Genomic DNA, 17,372 nt, shown 5'->3' on the forward strand with positions numbered 1-17,372 from the left:
GTTGTACAATCTGATGTGACTGGATGATTCAAGAGACAATGGAGAAACGGTCAAAAAGACCTGAGGACTGATAGGTATCAAGGATGAGAAAAAAGAAGCTGTAGAAGATAATTATGAAGTTTCAAGTCTCATTGTCCATGATGATCAAATTATTAATAGAAGTGAGGAAGCCAGAAAGGATGGAAAAGAGCAGGAGAGCAGACTCAGAAGACCATGAAGGCCTGCCCTTGCTTCACCATTGAGATGATAGGGAACCTTGGGCAAACTCACTTGAACTTAGTGTCTGTATTAACATGTATAATATGGTGGCAGAGAACAGTTGAAATAGATTACTGCAAATGTACTTTCCAGATTGACGATTTTGAGATTTTAGGGCTATGGCTGTGAGTCACATTAAGCTTTTAATTTCAGAGAAATCTGAACTTTTAATTTCAGAAAAATCATAAACTTCAATGTATAATTGTACACTATTTCTGCAAGATAAATGTCTGCTTTAAACGGCGTATTTTTAAGGTTTTTGACATAGTATCAGACTGTATTATGAAAAATTTGTCTAGTACACTTCCATCAGTAATATACCATTGTGTATTTTGCTGTATCCCTGAAAAAAAGACATTTTTACATTTACAAAAGTAATTCCTAACCCGGGGAACATGGCAAAACCTTATCTCTACATAAAGTACACACACTCACAAAATTAGCCACACGTGGCGGTGGGCACCTGTAGTCCCAGCTACTCAGGTGGCTGAGGCAGGAGAATCGCTTGAGCCTAAGAGGTCAAGGCTGCGGTGAGCACTGACCGTGCCACTGCACTCCTGCCTGAGTGACACAAGACCCTGTTTCAAGAAAGAAAAAACAAAAAACTCAACATGAAAAATAGTACCTCATTTTAATTTGTATTTCAATATAAAAAATTAAACACATGCTTATTGGACTTACGTATTTCTTTTTATTCAAGAACTCTATCCAATATATGCACATTTTCCTTTTGGCTTTTGTAATTTGTGTCTTTAAGACTTTGAATAATGTTTTTAAATAATATTAACTTTAATCTTTCATACACCTTTCAGAAATTTACTATTTGTATTTTGTTTTCTGTATTTTGTAACACACAAGTTGTAAATGATTATGTATTGTTTTTCTGTTCAATTCCATCTTTCATTTTTATGCTTAAAAATGTCTTCTTAGTCATATATGCCCGTCTACATTTTCTTCTAGTTCTTTTATTAGATATATTTAGTATTAATTCATCACCCATTTGATACACGGTAATTTTTTTCATTATGTGGACATGAAGTAAATATCCTGATTTTCAAATGTTTCCATTATAATTGGCTACCATTGTCAATTTTCTTATTGGTTCTGATACTTATTTGGTTTCTTAGTTTTCCAGGTAATAATTTATCTGCAAGTCAGTGTAACTTATTTGTTTTTTAATAGTTCAGTATTATCATTGCCTTTTGTTGTTTCATTGAGAACTTCCAGTACAATTTTAGGAGGAGGAAAAAAACAATGGCAATGGCACCAATCCTTCTCTTGTTCATCTTTATATTCCTTAGAACATACGGAATGCATTCTAACACATAACTTATTGAAGAGTAATTTGGAATTTTCTGATGAATCAACTGTCTTTAATCTTCACAAGTTTGAAAGGTATACGTTATTGTTCCCATTTCCCAGATGGAGAAATTGAGGTTCAGGAAGGTTACACGAAGTCCCAGGTCTAAGAAAAATGTCTCCCAGATTCCAAAAGATGTTTCTATTATGCCAATAGTGGCCGCTCAAGCATTAGAGGAAAGGTTGCCCATGGTATCGCTGGTGTTTCTTCTTCCCACTTTCAAATCTAGAATAGTAAAATTGCAAAAATCCCAACAGGCATGAGAGTTATCCCAGTAGATAGGTTAGGTTGGTTCTCTGCTGTGGTCAACGTCAGCTCTGTGGCGAGGCGGGTTCTCCCAACAATAGCCCACACCATTTCCAGGCTTTTCTGGGCGAGGGGCACGCCGGAGTGTGGAACTTCTCTGGATGCTCCCGGCCCCCAAAGCGAGGAGACAGACAGCCCCGGTTCTCCGCAGCCCCAGGTTTGCACGTCAAGGACCGAGGGGCCCCTCAGCTCCGGCCGCCTCCTCTCCGCCGCCTCCTCTCCGCCCCCTGCAGGCTGGCCGGAGGGACAGCTCAGGGCCCAGGTCGGCGCAGGGAGCACGGAACCAAAGAGCCCTAGCACCGGTTCGGCCGCCTTTCCACAAAGCCCGGGCCGGCCAGCCCCGCCGCGAAGACTCAGCGCGGATCGCGGCTCCCTCTCGTCATGGCGCGGGTGCTGATCGTGGGCGCTGGGGTGACAGGAAGCTTGTGCGCTGCGCTGCTGAGGAGGCAGACGTCCGGTCCCTTGTACCTTGCTGTGTGGGACAAGGCTGAGGACTCAGGTGGGTTGTCTAAACGCCAAAACCTGGCAAAAGAGGCCGGCCCGCCTGGCTGCTGAGGTGGTGTGGGCCTGCACCCGAGAAAGTCTAAGGCGAAAACGCTAGACACTCAGCTCCCTGAGAGGCCGCGTAGCGCGGCCCGTGCGCCGAGCGGCGCGCCTCCTCACGTGATTGGGGACTTCCGCCACCCGCGAAAAGGCCCAAGAAGGGGTGAGGGTGGGGGCGGGGCAGGAGTAGCCCGCGCTCTGCAGAGGGAGACCTGAGACAGCGGCGTGGGAGGGGGCGCGACCCGAGTTTGCAAAGCTTGGGCCTACAGCTGTCCTTAATAAATAGATTTTTGCCTTGGTCAGTCTGTTGCCTTTGCAGCTTTCAGCAGATTATGAGGCTCCCAAAGTGATCGTAGACCAAGATTTTCTGAAGATCTAGTTTGCAGAATCCTGTCATTCTGATGAAGATTGACTGCATGAATGAAAGAGCATTAGTTGACTCATTTATTCTGACATTTCTTTCATCATTTTTAGTTTTATCCATTCACTGACTCCTATTACTAAATATATGCACTATAATAGTGCTGGACACTGTTACATTGTTCATGACTCCTTTTCTTCTAAAATCTCACAATCTGATCAAATACTTCAACTTAAAAAAGTTTCTTAAGATATTTTTGAAGTAATCTGTTTGGGGTAACCTAAGGTGTATTGAATTAATTGCTAAGACTCATTCTAATGCAGTAAGACATTTTCCTGTGGGTTAATTCAAGGGGGAAGAATGACTACAGCCAGCAGTCCTCATAATCCTCAGTGCACAGCTGACTTGGGTGCTCAGTACATCACCTGCACTCCTCATTATGCCAACAAACACCAACGGTGAGTTAGTTACAAGAAGTGGAATCAATCTTAGCAATTGTATGATGTCATAGGGTTGTTGTGAAGATTAGATTAGCTGATAAATGGAACATAGTAAAGGCTCAATAAATATCAATTACTATGTTGGTGTTATGGAAGAAGGCAACTAGCTGTGGTGGGAGTCAATCTTCTGAACCAAATTTAAAATTGATATACTAAATACATTTGTTTGTTTTCATTAACTTTACTTTAAAAATATACTTACAGAGAAATAGGCCTTTGACTAATGTCAGCAAAAGACCTATGGATTCTCAAAACATTTCTTCACCTGTATTATGTTTTATTTAACACAAAATATACATTTTATTTAATACAAAATATTCATAGGAAGACATCTAATTATGATTTTGAATTATAACCTCTAAGAATTATTGAAAGAAAATATAGTCTTTTAGAGCTATTCATGGTATATAATTACATTAAATATACATACTGATTTATTTCAGGTTTTATGATGAACTGTTAGCCCATGGTGTTTTGAGGCCTCTCACCTCACCTATTGAAGGAATGGTGATGAAAGAAGGAGACTGTAACTTTGTGGCACCTCAAGGAATTTCTTCGATTATTAAGCATTACTTGAAAGAATCAGGTGGGAGTAAGATTTTCTCTGCCTAAATTTTAAAATTAGCATTTAAAAACAAGTTACACACATAGTTACATATTAATACTATACAGGAAGTTATAAAAATTAGCTGCTCTATTTGCTGATCAATAGCTAGTCCTTCCCGAAAGTAATCATTGATAAGTTTCCAGTGTATATTTCCAGAACAATGTTTATTCATCTCTCTATTGAGCTATATGGCTGTCTCTATTTATCTATAATATAGGTATTACAGATGTATATATATATATATATATATATATATATATATATATACACATATATATTTCTTTATGTTTATTCTTTTAAAAATATACCCAAAGGGAATAATTTTACATAAATGATTCTATACCTTGTTTGACTTATATCTTGGATCTATTTTCATATCAGCAAATTTAGTGTAATCCATTTTCTTTAATGATTGTCTAGTATTTATGACATATGTGTACCATGATTTATTTAACTATCAGCTTTCTGGTAGATATTTAGGCTGTATGGGGTTGGGAGATTGTTTTGGCTTTTGCTAATACAAACATTGCTGCATGTCTATTGTTGACATGCTTTTGGAAGCATATCTTTATTTAGGATCAATTCCTCACAGAAGAATAGCTATGCCAAATGGTATGTGCATTTTTAACTTAGCTTGGTTGTGCTGTGTATTTGTCTTAAAGAACATCTCACCAATAGTGATGAGGATGTTTCTTTCCCCACATTTGGGTATAATGGAAATTTTTATTTTTTTTTACCAGTGTAATAGGTTAAAATTGGGTCTCCTTGTGGTTTTAATTTGCATTTCTTTAATTATGAGTGAGTTTATGCATTTTTTTGTTTTATTAGCCAGCTCTTTGCAGTTTTCTTCTGTGAATGTCTTATTCATAACCTTTGCCCATTTTCTATTAGGATTTTCATTTGTTCCTTATATATTTTATGAGCATTTTGAAAATGGACCTTTTAAAAAAGAAAATAGAATTTTTCTCGGATAATTGATGATTATTTTTAAAACAGAATGAAGCTTCTTGATGAATCATAATTCAGTTAAGTACCCAAGTCAAGATAACTGAGAAAGGATATAGGCTAAGAATTTTTTTTATAAGCCATTTCCAGCATAATTACTGTTTTGGTCTTTATCATCAAATATTACTTATTGAGAACCCCAAGAATCCTTGATACTGGGCATCAGTGATGTCAGTGAGATTGAATAAACAACATGAGGACATAATAAATACCATTCTGGCTTAGACCATTTCTCCATTTGAGATTCAGTGTATGATGGTATATTAGACTACTCCAGAGAAACAGAACAAATAGGGTGTGTGTGTGTATGTGTGTGTGCACGCGTGTGTATATGTGTGTATGGATAAAGAGAGAGCTTTATTATAAGGAATTGGCTCACATAATTATGGAGGCTGGTAAGTCCCAAGATCTGCAGGGTGATTCAGCAAGGTAGACACCCAGGAAAGCTGGTGGTATAGTTCTAGTCCAAAGGCTGGCAGGCTCAAGACTCAGGAAGAGCCAATGTTTCAGTTCTACTCTGAAGGCTGGAGAAAAGCTGATGAGCCAGTTCAAAGGCTTTCAGGCAGGAAGAATTCTCCTTTATGTGAAGGAGGATCAATGTGTTTGTCCTATTTAGGCCTTCAACTGATTGGATGAGGCCCACCCACATTAGGGAGGGCAATCTGCATTACTTGATCTACTGGTAATAAATGTTAATCTCATCTAAAAACATGCTCATAGAAACACCCAGAATAATGTTTGACTAAATATGTAGGCACCCTATAATCAGGTCAAGTTGAGACATAAAATTGACCATCACAGATGGTGACATTATTGGACGTTTTGTAGAATGTTACTATCAGCTTCATATAGTGTGGCCATATAACTTCAAAAAAATCTCATTTCCACCATGATTTTCCCTTGACCCAGGTTGGATGAGTATACTTATTGAAATCATCAGGTACTTACTAACTGATATGCATGCATGCATGTGCAGGAGCTTAGAAAATAATATCCCAAAATGAAGCCCTCAGAAGTAGCTCTCTCTGACCTTCTCCTGGCTTCCTATCTCTGGCCTTGCATTCATCCCTGAGGCTAGCCTTAGAAAATAGAATCTCTTTTCCCAAGGCAGATCATAGAAATAAGAATCCCTTTTCCCCCCAAACCAGCCATAAAACCTAAAACTATCACTCTAGCTTTCCCCGCCTTTCTTTGTAAAAACTGGCCATAAAAAAATTATCTGACCTACCATGTTTGATTGCAGCTCATAACAGTTCCAGAGAGGGTCATGACCTATAACCATAAAGAAAGAATGCTACACAGAGAAGTCAAGAAGAATCTAGACAGACACGCCTTGGTGGGTTTCACCAGTTTATTAGCCATAGATATAACCCTTTGTCCAATCACATTGCTGCATAGCTGTCCATACTTTGTTGAATCTAAGCATAAAAATTGACTCCTGTATCTTTGGGTCTTCAGTCTGAAGGTTTCAGTGTCATGCAAAACTATGATTAAATAAATTTCTATGCTTTTTCTCATATTAATATACCTTTTGTCAGTTGATTTTTACTGAACTTTCACCCCTACACAGGCATATATACATACATACATATATCCTTTTGTTCAATAAACATTTGTTTAATACTTACTATAATGCCAAACATTGTTTTAGGTACTAATGATACAAAAACCAATGTCCTTGCCTTCATGGAGTTGATGTCCTGGCAAAGAAACATCCTTGAATACATTGCATCTATCTCCTTATTTTATTAGGTGTTTGGGGGAATACATATGTTTTAACTTCCAATTTTGCTTTTTAAGCTTTTGAGAGAAGAGATTATTTTTAATCCCTTGTAGCTCACTCAGAACCTAATAGTACCTTGTATATAGTAGGTGGAGTGATATAAATGTTAAAAATTTATTTTATGTCAAGTTCATGGTCTATTTAACTTGAGTTTATATAAATTTTTCTTTGCTTATTTTAATGCTATTTAATGTTATTCTTGTAATACTTCAAGATTCTTTTTCTCCTCTACCACAATCTATTATTATAGGATTTGTTAGACCCTATCTATAATATTTTTAATTTTATAATTATATCCCTTTTAAACATTCTTTAAGTCCCTTTAAACCTTTCTATTCTATAAATCGTCCACAAAAACATTTTGGTTTTTCCACACTATAAGCTAAGACAGTCCCTGAAATTGGAATGACCTGGATTCCAGTTAATGTCCTACCATCCCTTTCTGTCCATGTAATATTAGGAAGGTTTAAAATCTGTACCTCAGTGCTTTCGTTGAAAAAATGAGGGTAATGAAATGCAAAAATGAGGGTACTTACTACAGAATGTTGTAATGGAAGTTCTTACTATAGAGTGTTGTGAGGAATGAAAGATATAATGCACTCAAATTCAAGCAAATAGCCGGTCACATAGTAATCTTTTGATAAATGTTAATTTAAAAAATATTCTACTTGAATGAAGCTGACCTTCACATATTCCTCACTTTAAGAAATCAAATTGCCAACTATTTTCAAAAATACTCTATATTTCGGAATCTGGTTGAGTTTAAAACCCCACAATCTGATGGACCAACCAGTGGTCATTCAGATTGGGACCAGACTCCCAGGGAAATTATTTGTCTGGGGTATGCCTAATCAGGCATGCTTTAGAATAGGTTCAAACCTTTAAAGCCAATATTTAACTAGACCAATTTCCCAGAACAAATAGTAAAGGGTAAGGGAAATAGATACTTTCTTCTTGACCTTATGTTCTATTTTAATTTATTGTCTGATGTGTTCACATTAACCTCATTGCAGAGAAGGCTGTATTTATTGACATCAGTTTTACTGACTGCCTGCCTTCTCCATTAATACAATCTTCTTGAGTGAGTGAAACATGATTTTCTTTTGCTCTTTTTTTTTTTTAATAATAGTTGTCATTATGCTGGGGTGAGAATTGACAATAGTAAAAGTGATTCTAGCTATCAGTTATTAAGTGCTAACTATTTATCTAACACTACCTTAGGTACTTTACGTATGTAGGTTCTAATTCTCACAGTAAATTTTCAAGGGAGTTAATCATCATCCCTATTTATTAATGTGAAGAATGAGACTCAGGTACTTTGTCTAAGGTGGCTTGGCTAGTTGGTAACAGAACTGGAGTGCCTTTGCAATTAATCATGTTGTTTTTTTCTGTTAAGTCTCTCATGGAGGGCAATGAGAGGTGCTCATACTCTCCAATTTAACATCTATTTTGTAGAGCCTTCTCTTTCCTTATTGATTATTTTCCTACAGTATGAAGATTGTACCCATCCCACTTGGTACTATGTGTCAGTAGACACATGGTTCAATAGAACAACCTCATAGTTCCCTGTGCCCCTAGTTTCCCTCTTTCATCAGTTAATTCCTGACACAGGGGGAAGTGGATATTGAAGAGTAATACCACCTTAGTTCTTTATGCAGTCTGGGAAATTGGTCACCTGATGGTTCCTACCTATGACATTTGGAAAATGATGGGCCAGGTCCTTTTGCTTTTGAATAAGGTCCCATGTTACTAAATTATTCATAAAAAGATGAATTTAGCTTCCAGGACACAGATTGAGAAGCTTTTATTTAGCTTGTCCTACCAATAGGGAGGACTGTTGCTGCATTTATTTGTTTTTATTTTATCATCTTCCTAAAAAGGACATTCGCTAGCGATCTGGAAAGTCAGCATTTGCAATGTAACCTGTCAAAGTTGACAAGATCAATTTATTAGAAAAAAATGGTTTAGGTGGCAGATACCATTAGCTAGGATGGCTTCTGTATGGTAATATTTACTTTTATTATTCTCTCTCTTTTTACTTTTGTGCCTATTTTCTCTCTAAAATTGATAGAGGGGAAGTGAGTCTGGGTGGTTCTGTCTGAAAATTTCTCCCAGCGGGTGATCTTGGCACTCATCTGTAACAATGTTCTTTTTAGAGAAGCTAGAGGATGGCATGAAAACCAGGTTAAGCATTCTTCTATTTACTTCAAGCTGTGTAGTCAGTTAGAGATGGTTCACATCACTTCAGGTCCCATCTGAGCAGTTCTGACTGCTGCTCACTAAAACCTATTTGTGGGAAATCATAGGAGAAACATAAACTTGGATTTTCTCCTTAAAACGGAGGAAGGCCAGGGATAAAATTGAATAAATATATAACAGAAACACATTTGCCTTTGTAAAATGTTTAAACCTTCTTAGACTTCTGATATCTTTATAGCTATCTGAAGATCATTTTATTCTAATTAAATATTATGTGCTGGGGAAACAAAAGTCAATAAGAGACATGATCCTGGCCTCTGTTAGTGTAGAGTATAGTGGGAAGAAAAGACATTAAACTAATTATGCACACAAAGAAAAGATGCATGATAAATGTTAAGAAGAAAGAGTGAGAGCATTATGAGAGAACTTACAATAGAAGGACCTAGCCTAGTAGATTTTAGAGGAGTGATGGGGGAGATGTGTTAAGGAAAGCATCCCTGAGGAACTGCTATTTTCATGGGTACCTGAAAGATGGGCAAGAAGGAATTAGGCTGAGAGCCGAATGATGAGAGTTCCATGCAGTGGACACATCAAATTGGAACTGTTTTGAAGTAGTAGGAGGAGATTAGTGCATTCAAGGAATAAAAGATCATTATGACTGGACGGTAGTGAGTGAGGGAGAAAATGGTAAAAGATGATGCTCAAGACTAAGGCAGGGCCAGATTATACTGGGCTTTGTAAGCAATGTTAAAGATTTTATACTCTAAGTGCAATGGGAAGCCATTGAAGGGTTTTATGCAAGAGAGGGACATGGTCAAATTTACTAAGCTCAGACATAACTCTTGAGACAATTTATCCGTTTTAAAATTGTATTTTCCAGAGCTTTTAGATTTAAACACATAGTCTTTGTGAAAGTTATTAATTACTTTCACAAGGAAATGACACTTTCCCAAAAACTTTGCTCCAAGCAGTTGGAAAGGAAACCTTTCTGGTTAATAAGAGAGGTTATACTATTTCTCCTACCTCTTGATAAATGCTACTTTTTGGGTGGTTTTGCCAGTGGTGTTTGATTTGGGCGTGTCCACCTACCCCAGTGGTTCTCATACTTTAGTGCGCATCATGACAAGACTAAGGGAGCTTGTTAAACACGGATTGCGAGGCTCAATTCCCAGAGTTTCTTATTCAGTATGGTCGGGTTGGGTCCCAGGAATGTGCATTTTCTAGTACATAGGTGCTGCTGGTCTGAAGTCCATACTTAGAGAACCACTGACCATATATATATATATATACCTTGCAGAACACCTTGTGGCCATTGGGATACATTTTCAAGGTTTTCATCTGGGGCATGAAGAATTTTCTAGGACTGTGAACTTAAGTCCCCTTAAACACACACTCATGCCACCAACAATAACAGCATATTGTTCTCTTCAAAGGAATATTATGAGAAAACATAGAATCAGTTAACTTAGCTGAGGTCTGGGACAGGGCCATGGACTAAGTGAGGCAAGTAGGGTGAGACATCCTAAATAAATAAAAACAGAGTGAAGCAGAGCTGCCCTTGTTGGAATAAAGGAGATGGTGGATATGTGTTGAAAGTGCAAATTATTTGCACCTTCCCCAAGCAGGGGCCTTAGAAAAGCCCTCAGGCAAAATGGAGTACTGTTTACAAGCCCCGTGCTCTAATCTTTGAACAGAATGATGCACACTGCCTTGAACAGAGATTGATCTCTTGGGCTAGCTAGAACTATGTTTCTTCTAACATTTACATTTGATTTTTTAAAAATTGGAGTGCTTACTAGTGTGTAGCATTATTTAAGGGTCAATGAAAGAGATAAAACTGTATGAGGTCTGAAGACCCGACATGAAGGAGCCTTGAGTATTATTACATAGATAAGATACAACTAAAGCATGCAGATATTTTGACTCAATGTCAAAATGAGTAGTAAAGGCAGTGATGGTTGAAGAATATGATAGAGAGGAAGGATCACACTGAGCTGGAGTGGCTACAGAAAGGAAGCTTTGGGGTGAACTTTAGCTGGATTTTTAGTGACTAGGAACGTGAGATTTCCCAGGTAAAGATGAACAGGATCTTTCAGTGTGCTTTTTTCCTCCCTCATTCCATCTTCATTTCTTTCTTTTTCTATACACAAAGCTGAATAAAAGTAGATTTGCTTGTAAATCAAAAGTTTTTGAAAACTGGAAGGTGAGTACTAGTTTACTAAGGAGACTTAATGACCCAATTGTACTTTCTTTCAGTTTATGATTCATAATTCATTCTTTTTATTCTATTTTAATTTTTTTTGAGACAGAGTCTTGTTGTGTTTCCTAGGCTGGAGGGTAGTGGTGTGATTTCAGCTCACTGCAACCTCTGCCTCCCAAGTTCAAGCGATTCTCATGTCTCAGCCTCCTGAGTAGCTGGGATTGCAGGCATGCACTACCACACCCAGCTAGTTTTTGTATTTTTAATAGAGATGGGGTTTCACCATGTTGGCCAGGCTGGTCTTGAACTCCTGACCTCAAGTGATCCACCCACCTCAGCCTCCCAAAGTGCTGGGATTACAGGTGTGAGCCACCGTGCCTGGCCTCATAATTCATTATTTTAAATAAATACTTACCTAATAAATTCTATGCTATGTATACTATATGCTATACATAGAAATAAAACAGGTATAATTTATAGCTCATGGGGCTTACATATTAAAAGGGAAGACAATATTAAAGAAGTAATTATTAAAATATCCTTGTGTTAAGTGCTAAGAAGGAAAAATTATGGGAGAGTACCCTAGAGTATGTTTCTAAATTCTGATTCTTCTTAATGAAGACAATTGATCTATTAATGAGAACTTGCATTTCCCTTACAGAGAACCTTTTTTAGGTCCTTTAATAGGAAATATTAATTCCTTTAATAGGGAATATTGCTCTTCTTGTTTCATTGCTAACACACATGTTTATTGAAGTGTATACTTGTTCTGCAAAAATGATGAGCTTTAGAGTCAGTTGGTTATAGTTTTAAATCATGGCATGCTATTTCTCAATCTATTTCCTTGTCTGTGAGATAGATTAGTATAATGTGTACCAAGCAGCTGGCATATAGTAGCTGCTTAATGAAAAGTAGCTATAGTTATTGTTTTTATTTTTATCATTAACTGTAAGAGTAGTTTTTGATTCAGAGCAGGCACTGATAGGGAAGTACAAGGATGCCAGGTAGGGATGAATTCCCACTAAATTAGAAAGAAAGTAAAGGAAGAGAGCTGGAGGACTGTAGAAGACAGTCTTGGCCATTTTGTTCACTTGAATGGATTCAGTTTGTGACTACTCACATCCCCTTTATTCATGTATGAAATTCTGATAATGGGGACATGATTTTGCTTTTGGAACAGGTGCAGAAGTCTGCTTCAGACATCATGTGACGCAGATCAACCTAAGAAATAACAAATGGGAAGTATCCAAACAAACAGGATCCCCTGAGCAGTTTGATCTTATTGTCCTCACAATGCCAGTTCCTCAGATTCTGCAGCTTCAAGGTGACATCACCAACTGTGAGTCTGCCTTTGCCATTTACCTGCCTCAGGGAATGGGATTTCTTTTGACAAAGCATGAATTTGGTTTAACTGTCTTAGCAAAGGGCAAGTGATAGACTCTATTGATTTGCCTGTCTTAAAAACTGATACTTATGGCCCTCTTCATGATATTAATCTAGGCCAAGGTGAACCCCATAGAATTTTTTTTAAACTGGTTAAAAGTTGAACACTTTTCTTATTGCCCATGTCTTCAAGTCAGTATTATTGATGGATATGCAATGATTTTGCCTAAAGGAAGAGCAGTTTTTGTGGCCATTTTTGAGAAAAGATTTTTACGTACAAGTACTTGCTTGGATTGCCTCCTTTCCTATGTTCTTGTTCTCTGGGTTGCTCTCTAATTGTATTTACTTCTGTTTGAGGCAATTGCCTAGCTCTTTTGTGAACAAGAGGCATGAGAAGGGATGGGTGAGAGGGGATGAGTAAATTATGCTGAAGAAGCTAAAATTATGCCAGAAGAGCCAAATTTTAATAAAGGAACTAAAATTCAAAGAAAATTTTTATCCTTTCTAAGTCTTTGGATACTGCAATTGGTTTCGCATTATTCACTTTACCTTAGATAGTAACCTTGTTTAATTTCTTTTTGATATAAAACGTGGTGGTGAAAGTATGTGCAGAGGGTTTGATTTCCTATCTTTCCCCAAAGTAGACTCTAAACTACAAATAGCCAATTTAGAAATGTCATTTACATGCTTATATCTTTCCTAGTTGACAGCAGCTATTTACTGTCAGAGGTGGGAGTAGGGGAGGTGGATAGCTAAGATTTTCTTAGGTAGATACCTAAGATTTTCTCCGTGATTCTTGAGGGTTCCTGGTGCACTGCCACCAGAAACTTGTGATAAATCCACAGACATCTTTTTCCTGCCACTTTGACTCAGCACAGGTGAGATGTAACTCAGTGCAGGTGGGATGGCAGTGGTAGAATTTGCACTTTTACTGCCAGAAATGCTGGGGATAGTGGGAAGGAGAAGATAGTAAGCCAGTGGCCACATTAGAATTTCTAGTATACATGTGAACAACGGGAGACTTTGGGTTTATTCTAAGTCAACTCTGAGATCCGGAGGTGAACAGGACAATAGTGTCAGCAAAAGGCACACGTGAGGAGTCCGAAAGCTAAAATTCCTGTACTAAGTAGAAGGAAGGGATTCAGATATGAGAAACAAAAAGGGAATAAAGGTATCAGGTACTGGGGCAGGGAGGGTACATTTCTCCAAGAAGTTGCACTTGCTCAGTTGGCTTTTGTTTCATCAGGCCAGTTTTCCTTACTGATACTACAATCCTAGCTGATACTGTTCATTTTAATCATAGAAACTCAGAATTGAAGGGAGTCTTAGAGAGCATGTGGTCTCATCTTTTAGCCCTTGCATGAGTCCTCTTTTATTAAATCACTTTGAGTATGATTGACATATGAAAAGCTGTACATACTGTATACAGTGTGATGAATTTGGAGATAAGTATACATTCTTAAAACCATTACCACAATCTATGCCATAAACATATCCACATCACCTCCAAAAGCTTTTTCCCCTTTATTTGCTATTTTTTTTTCTTTTGTAATAAGGATGCTTAACATAGGCCAGGTGTGGTAGCTCACGCCTATAATCCTAGCACTTTGGGAGGGCAAGGCAGGAGGGTTGCTTGAGCCCAGGTGTTCGGGACCAGCCTGGGAAATATAGCAAGACCTCATCTCTCCAAAAAAAAAAAAAAAAAAAAAAAAAAAAGTAGCAAGGCATAGTGGCATGTGCCTATAGTCCCAGTTACTCAAAAGGCTGAGGCAGGGAATTGCCCGAGCCTGGGAAGTCAAGGCTGCAGTAGGCCCTGATTGTGCCACTGCCCTCTAGCCTGGGTGACAGAGCAAGATCTTGTGTCAAAAAAAAAAAAAAAAAAAAGAAAAGAATATACAACATATTAGATGTACTATTTTAACACATTTTTAAGTATACAATATATTATTAACTACAGATGCTAGGCTATACGGTGGATCTCCAGGATTTACTTAGCTTGCATAATTGAAACCTTGAAACTTCTGACTAAAGTGCCCTGTTTTTCCTTCCCCAACCCCCTGGAACAAGAATTATATAAAAAGCCCTAGCTAGCAACAATCTGGTGAGAATATGACCTTTAGAAAGGATGTGCCCCATCAGTATCATTGTGCCTCTGCCCAAGACTTAAATTTCAAGAGAGCATCCTATTGACCTGACATGGGTCTTATTCCCACCCCATGGCTAGGGAATTACAGCATCTTGGATTATAATCCTATTGCATTGCATGTAATCAATGGGACAAAGTAAACCTCAAAATAAATATAGGTACTGCCATGAAGAGAACTTGTGTGCTGAGTAATCAAGAACAATGAGTGTTCACTGCATAGGTGTTCTTTAATATTTGTGAAATGAGTGAATGACCAACTGACCGACTGAATGAATGTGTTTCCAAAAGACCCAAGGAAAAACTTCAGTGGTCCGTATTACTTCTTCACATTCTCTGTAAAATTCTCATTAATAGAATCCCGTAATAGACTTTTTTCTTATTCTATTCATATTCTATTTTCATTAAATATGGATTTGTATGAAGAAGGAAAGAAAAACTCTATATTGACAATGGGCCTTATTTTTTAATGCTTTTTATGTAAATCTGAATTTGGCTTGCTAATATGTTGTTTAGTATTTTTGCATTCATGTCCATGAGAGTGATTGAGCTGTAGTATTTTTTCTTGTATTAATTTCTCTAGTTGTTGGACATGGAGGTATGTAGGCCTCATAGAATTATTTGGGAAATATTTCCTGTTTCTGTTCGGGGGAAGCATTTTTATACAAATTTGGTGTTCTTTCTTTCCTAAATGTTTAGAAGAATTCACTGGTAAAATCATTTAGGCCTAGAGTTTTCTTTGTGGTAAAATTTTAAATTACAGATTCCATTTCTTAAAGGAATCTATTCAGATTTCTTTGTTTATTCTTTTTTTTCAAGGTGCTAGAATACCATGATATAATCTTTATTTTTTATTTTTTTTAGCTTTTATCTTAGATTTGGGGGTACATGTGAAGGTTTGTTACACAGGTGAACATGTGTCAATCTTGTTCATATGGCTAGCCAGTTGTCCCAACACCACTTATTAAATAGGGAGTCTTTTACCCATTGCTTGTTTTTGCAGTAGACCTTATTTTTTAAAATACTAGTTGTTTATGCTTAAGTTCAGATCTGAAAATTGTATTTACATATTCCTTTGACTTTCATTAATTTAATTAGTTCTATATGTTCATTTTGATTCATTTACTTTTTATCAACTTACTTATTTTCAAATAGTATGTTGCTCTGTATGAAGTTCTATTTACCAGGTAAGAAGGGTGTCCTGAATCATGCCAGGAATATGAATTGACATCCTTTTTGGTACTCCAGCTGCTCTCTCTCTCCTTCATCCAGTGTGTCTGGGAAGTCCAATCTAATATCTATATGCCCTAGAATTGAAATATTAAATCTTTGAGAGAACTTCAGATTTCTCATAACTTTGCTGTTACAAGAAAAAAAAAAGATGACATCTTGTTTTTTAAATTGGAATACTTTCCTATTAAAACCTTAAATATCTAAAACATCTGTTTCAGTTCCATTATCTGGTCTGTGAACAATATAGCTAAAAGCTGGGTTTTGCTTTCCTTAACAAAGGTTAAAACAAAAGTTTCTTAGAAAAATTGCTTGGTAATAGCTATTCCCATGCCTGACAAAAAGAACTAGAAGGGTACACCATATTATGTTCACATCAAGGGTCTGGGTGCAGAATGTTCACCCTGTCTCTAGTGGATTTTTGTTGCCATTGTTTTGGTTTGTTTTTATGCATACCTCCAAATCACCTGGAAGACTTGTTAAAACACAGATTACTAGGCCACAGTCTGAGTTTCTGGTTATATCAAGGTATGCATGGACAATTTGCATTTTTTACAAATTTCTGGGTGATGCTGAAGATTCAGTTCCAAGCCACACTGTGAGAATTATTATTAATACCTTGCCTTAGCAAATCTACTTGTTTCTGGAACAGAGCAACGGATGTATCTTCAAAAAGTGACTCGCCTTGTAAACAAGTAATGCTCCTGTGCAGCCAGGGTTGAAAACTGCTGTCATAAAGCATCAGCCTGTCCAAACAATTTGTATCTCTTTTCCTCACATTTGCACCTTTGCTTTGCATGTATTGATTATATGAACCCGTGCGACATCTCATCTTGGATTACTCTTGAGTCTCTGTCTTATGCTCTTCCCTGCTTGGGACTTCTTGGCTCACCTCTTCCCTGACTTCTTCCCCAACCCCTAAGACACACCTCTTAAAACAAAACGAAGCAACAACAATACACACAAAAAAATAGCTTTAAAATATAAGTCACATACCATACAATTCACCTATCTAAAATGTACAATTCAGTGGTTTTTAATATAATAACTGATATAGGCAACCATTATCAATGTCTAATTAGTTAATTTTGGAATATTTTTATCACCTCAAAAAGAAATTCTGTCCCCTTTAGCTATCACCCCCATCCCTCCATCCCCATCCCTGCCCCCAGCCCTAAACAATCATTAATCTACTATCTGTCTCTATAGATTTCCCTATTACCTGGATTCCAGATAAAAGCTCATGATGGAGCTGGAGGCCCTCATCCTTAACAAATTAATGCAGGAACGGAAAACCAAATACGGCATGTGCTTACTTTTTTGTGGCTCTGTTTTGTCAGTATCTGCACAGATTTCACTTATTTTCTCCTGCTTTCATCATGTCTCACTGATCCTGGCCCATCAAGTCATTGAATTGTAGAGGGTACCTCATCTGTCCTGAAGCCCATGAGCTATAACAGAGTCTGGTGGTGGTGGACAAGGCTTCAGGGCTGT

The 17,372-nt window shown here is 37.4% G+C and overlaps 1 protein-coding gene across 4 annotated transcripts in view; it reads left to right on the top strand.

Annotated features, from left to right (window-relative positions):
* Window positions 1-937: 937 nt before the first annotated feature.
* Window positions 938-17,372, top strand: part of RNLS (renalase, FAD dependent amine oxidase) — a 321,051-nt gene continuing 304,616 nt past the window's right edge. For 2 of the 4 annotated variants that reach the window (XM_063637130.1, XM_055274298.2), the window contains exons 1-4: window positions 938-2,423; window positions 3,181-3,286; window positions 3,772-3,914; window positions 12,303-12,461. In XM_063637130.1, coding sequence (XP_063493200.1) covers window positions 2,306-2,423; window positions 3,181-3,286; window positions 3,772-3,914; window positions 12,303-12,461 — 526 coding nt within the window. In that variant the 5' untranslated portion in view covers window positions 938-2,305. The remainder of the gene's footprint in view (window positions 2,424-3,180; window positions 3,287-3,771; window positions 3,915-12,302; window positions 12,462-17,372) is intronic. The other 2 variants (XM_063637129.1, XM_063637131.1) reach the window with 2 other exon arrangements.

The sequence above is a fragment of the Symphalangus syndactylus genome, chromosome 4, assembly GCF_028878055.3.
Source record: "Symphalangus syndactylus isolate Jambi chromosome 4, NHGRI_mSymSyn1-v2.1_pri, whole genome shotgun sequence".
Taxonomy (NCBI): domain Eukaryota; kingdom Metazoa; phylum Chordata; class Mammalia; order Primates; family Hylobatidae; genus Symphalangus; species Symphalangus syndactylus.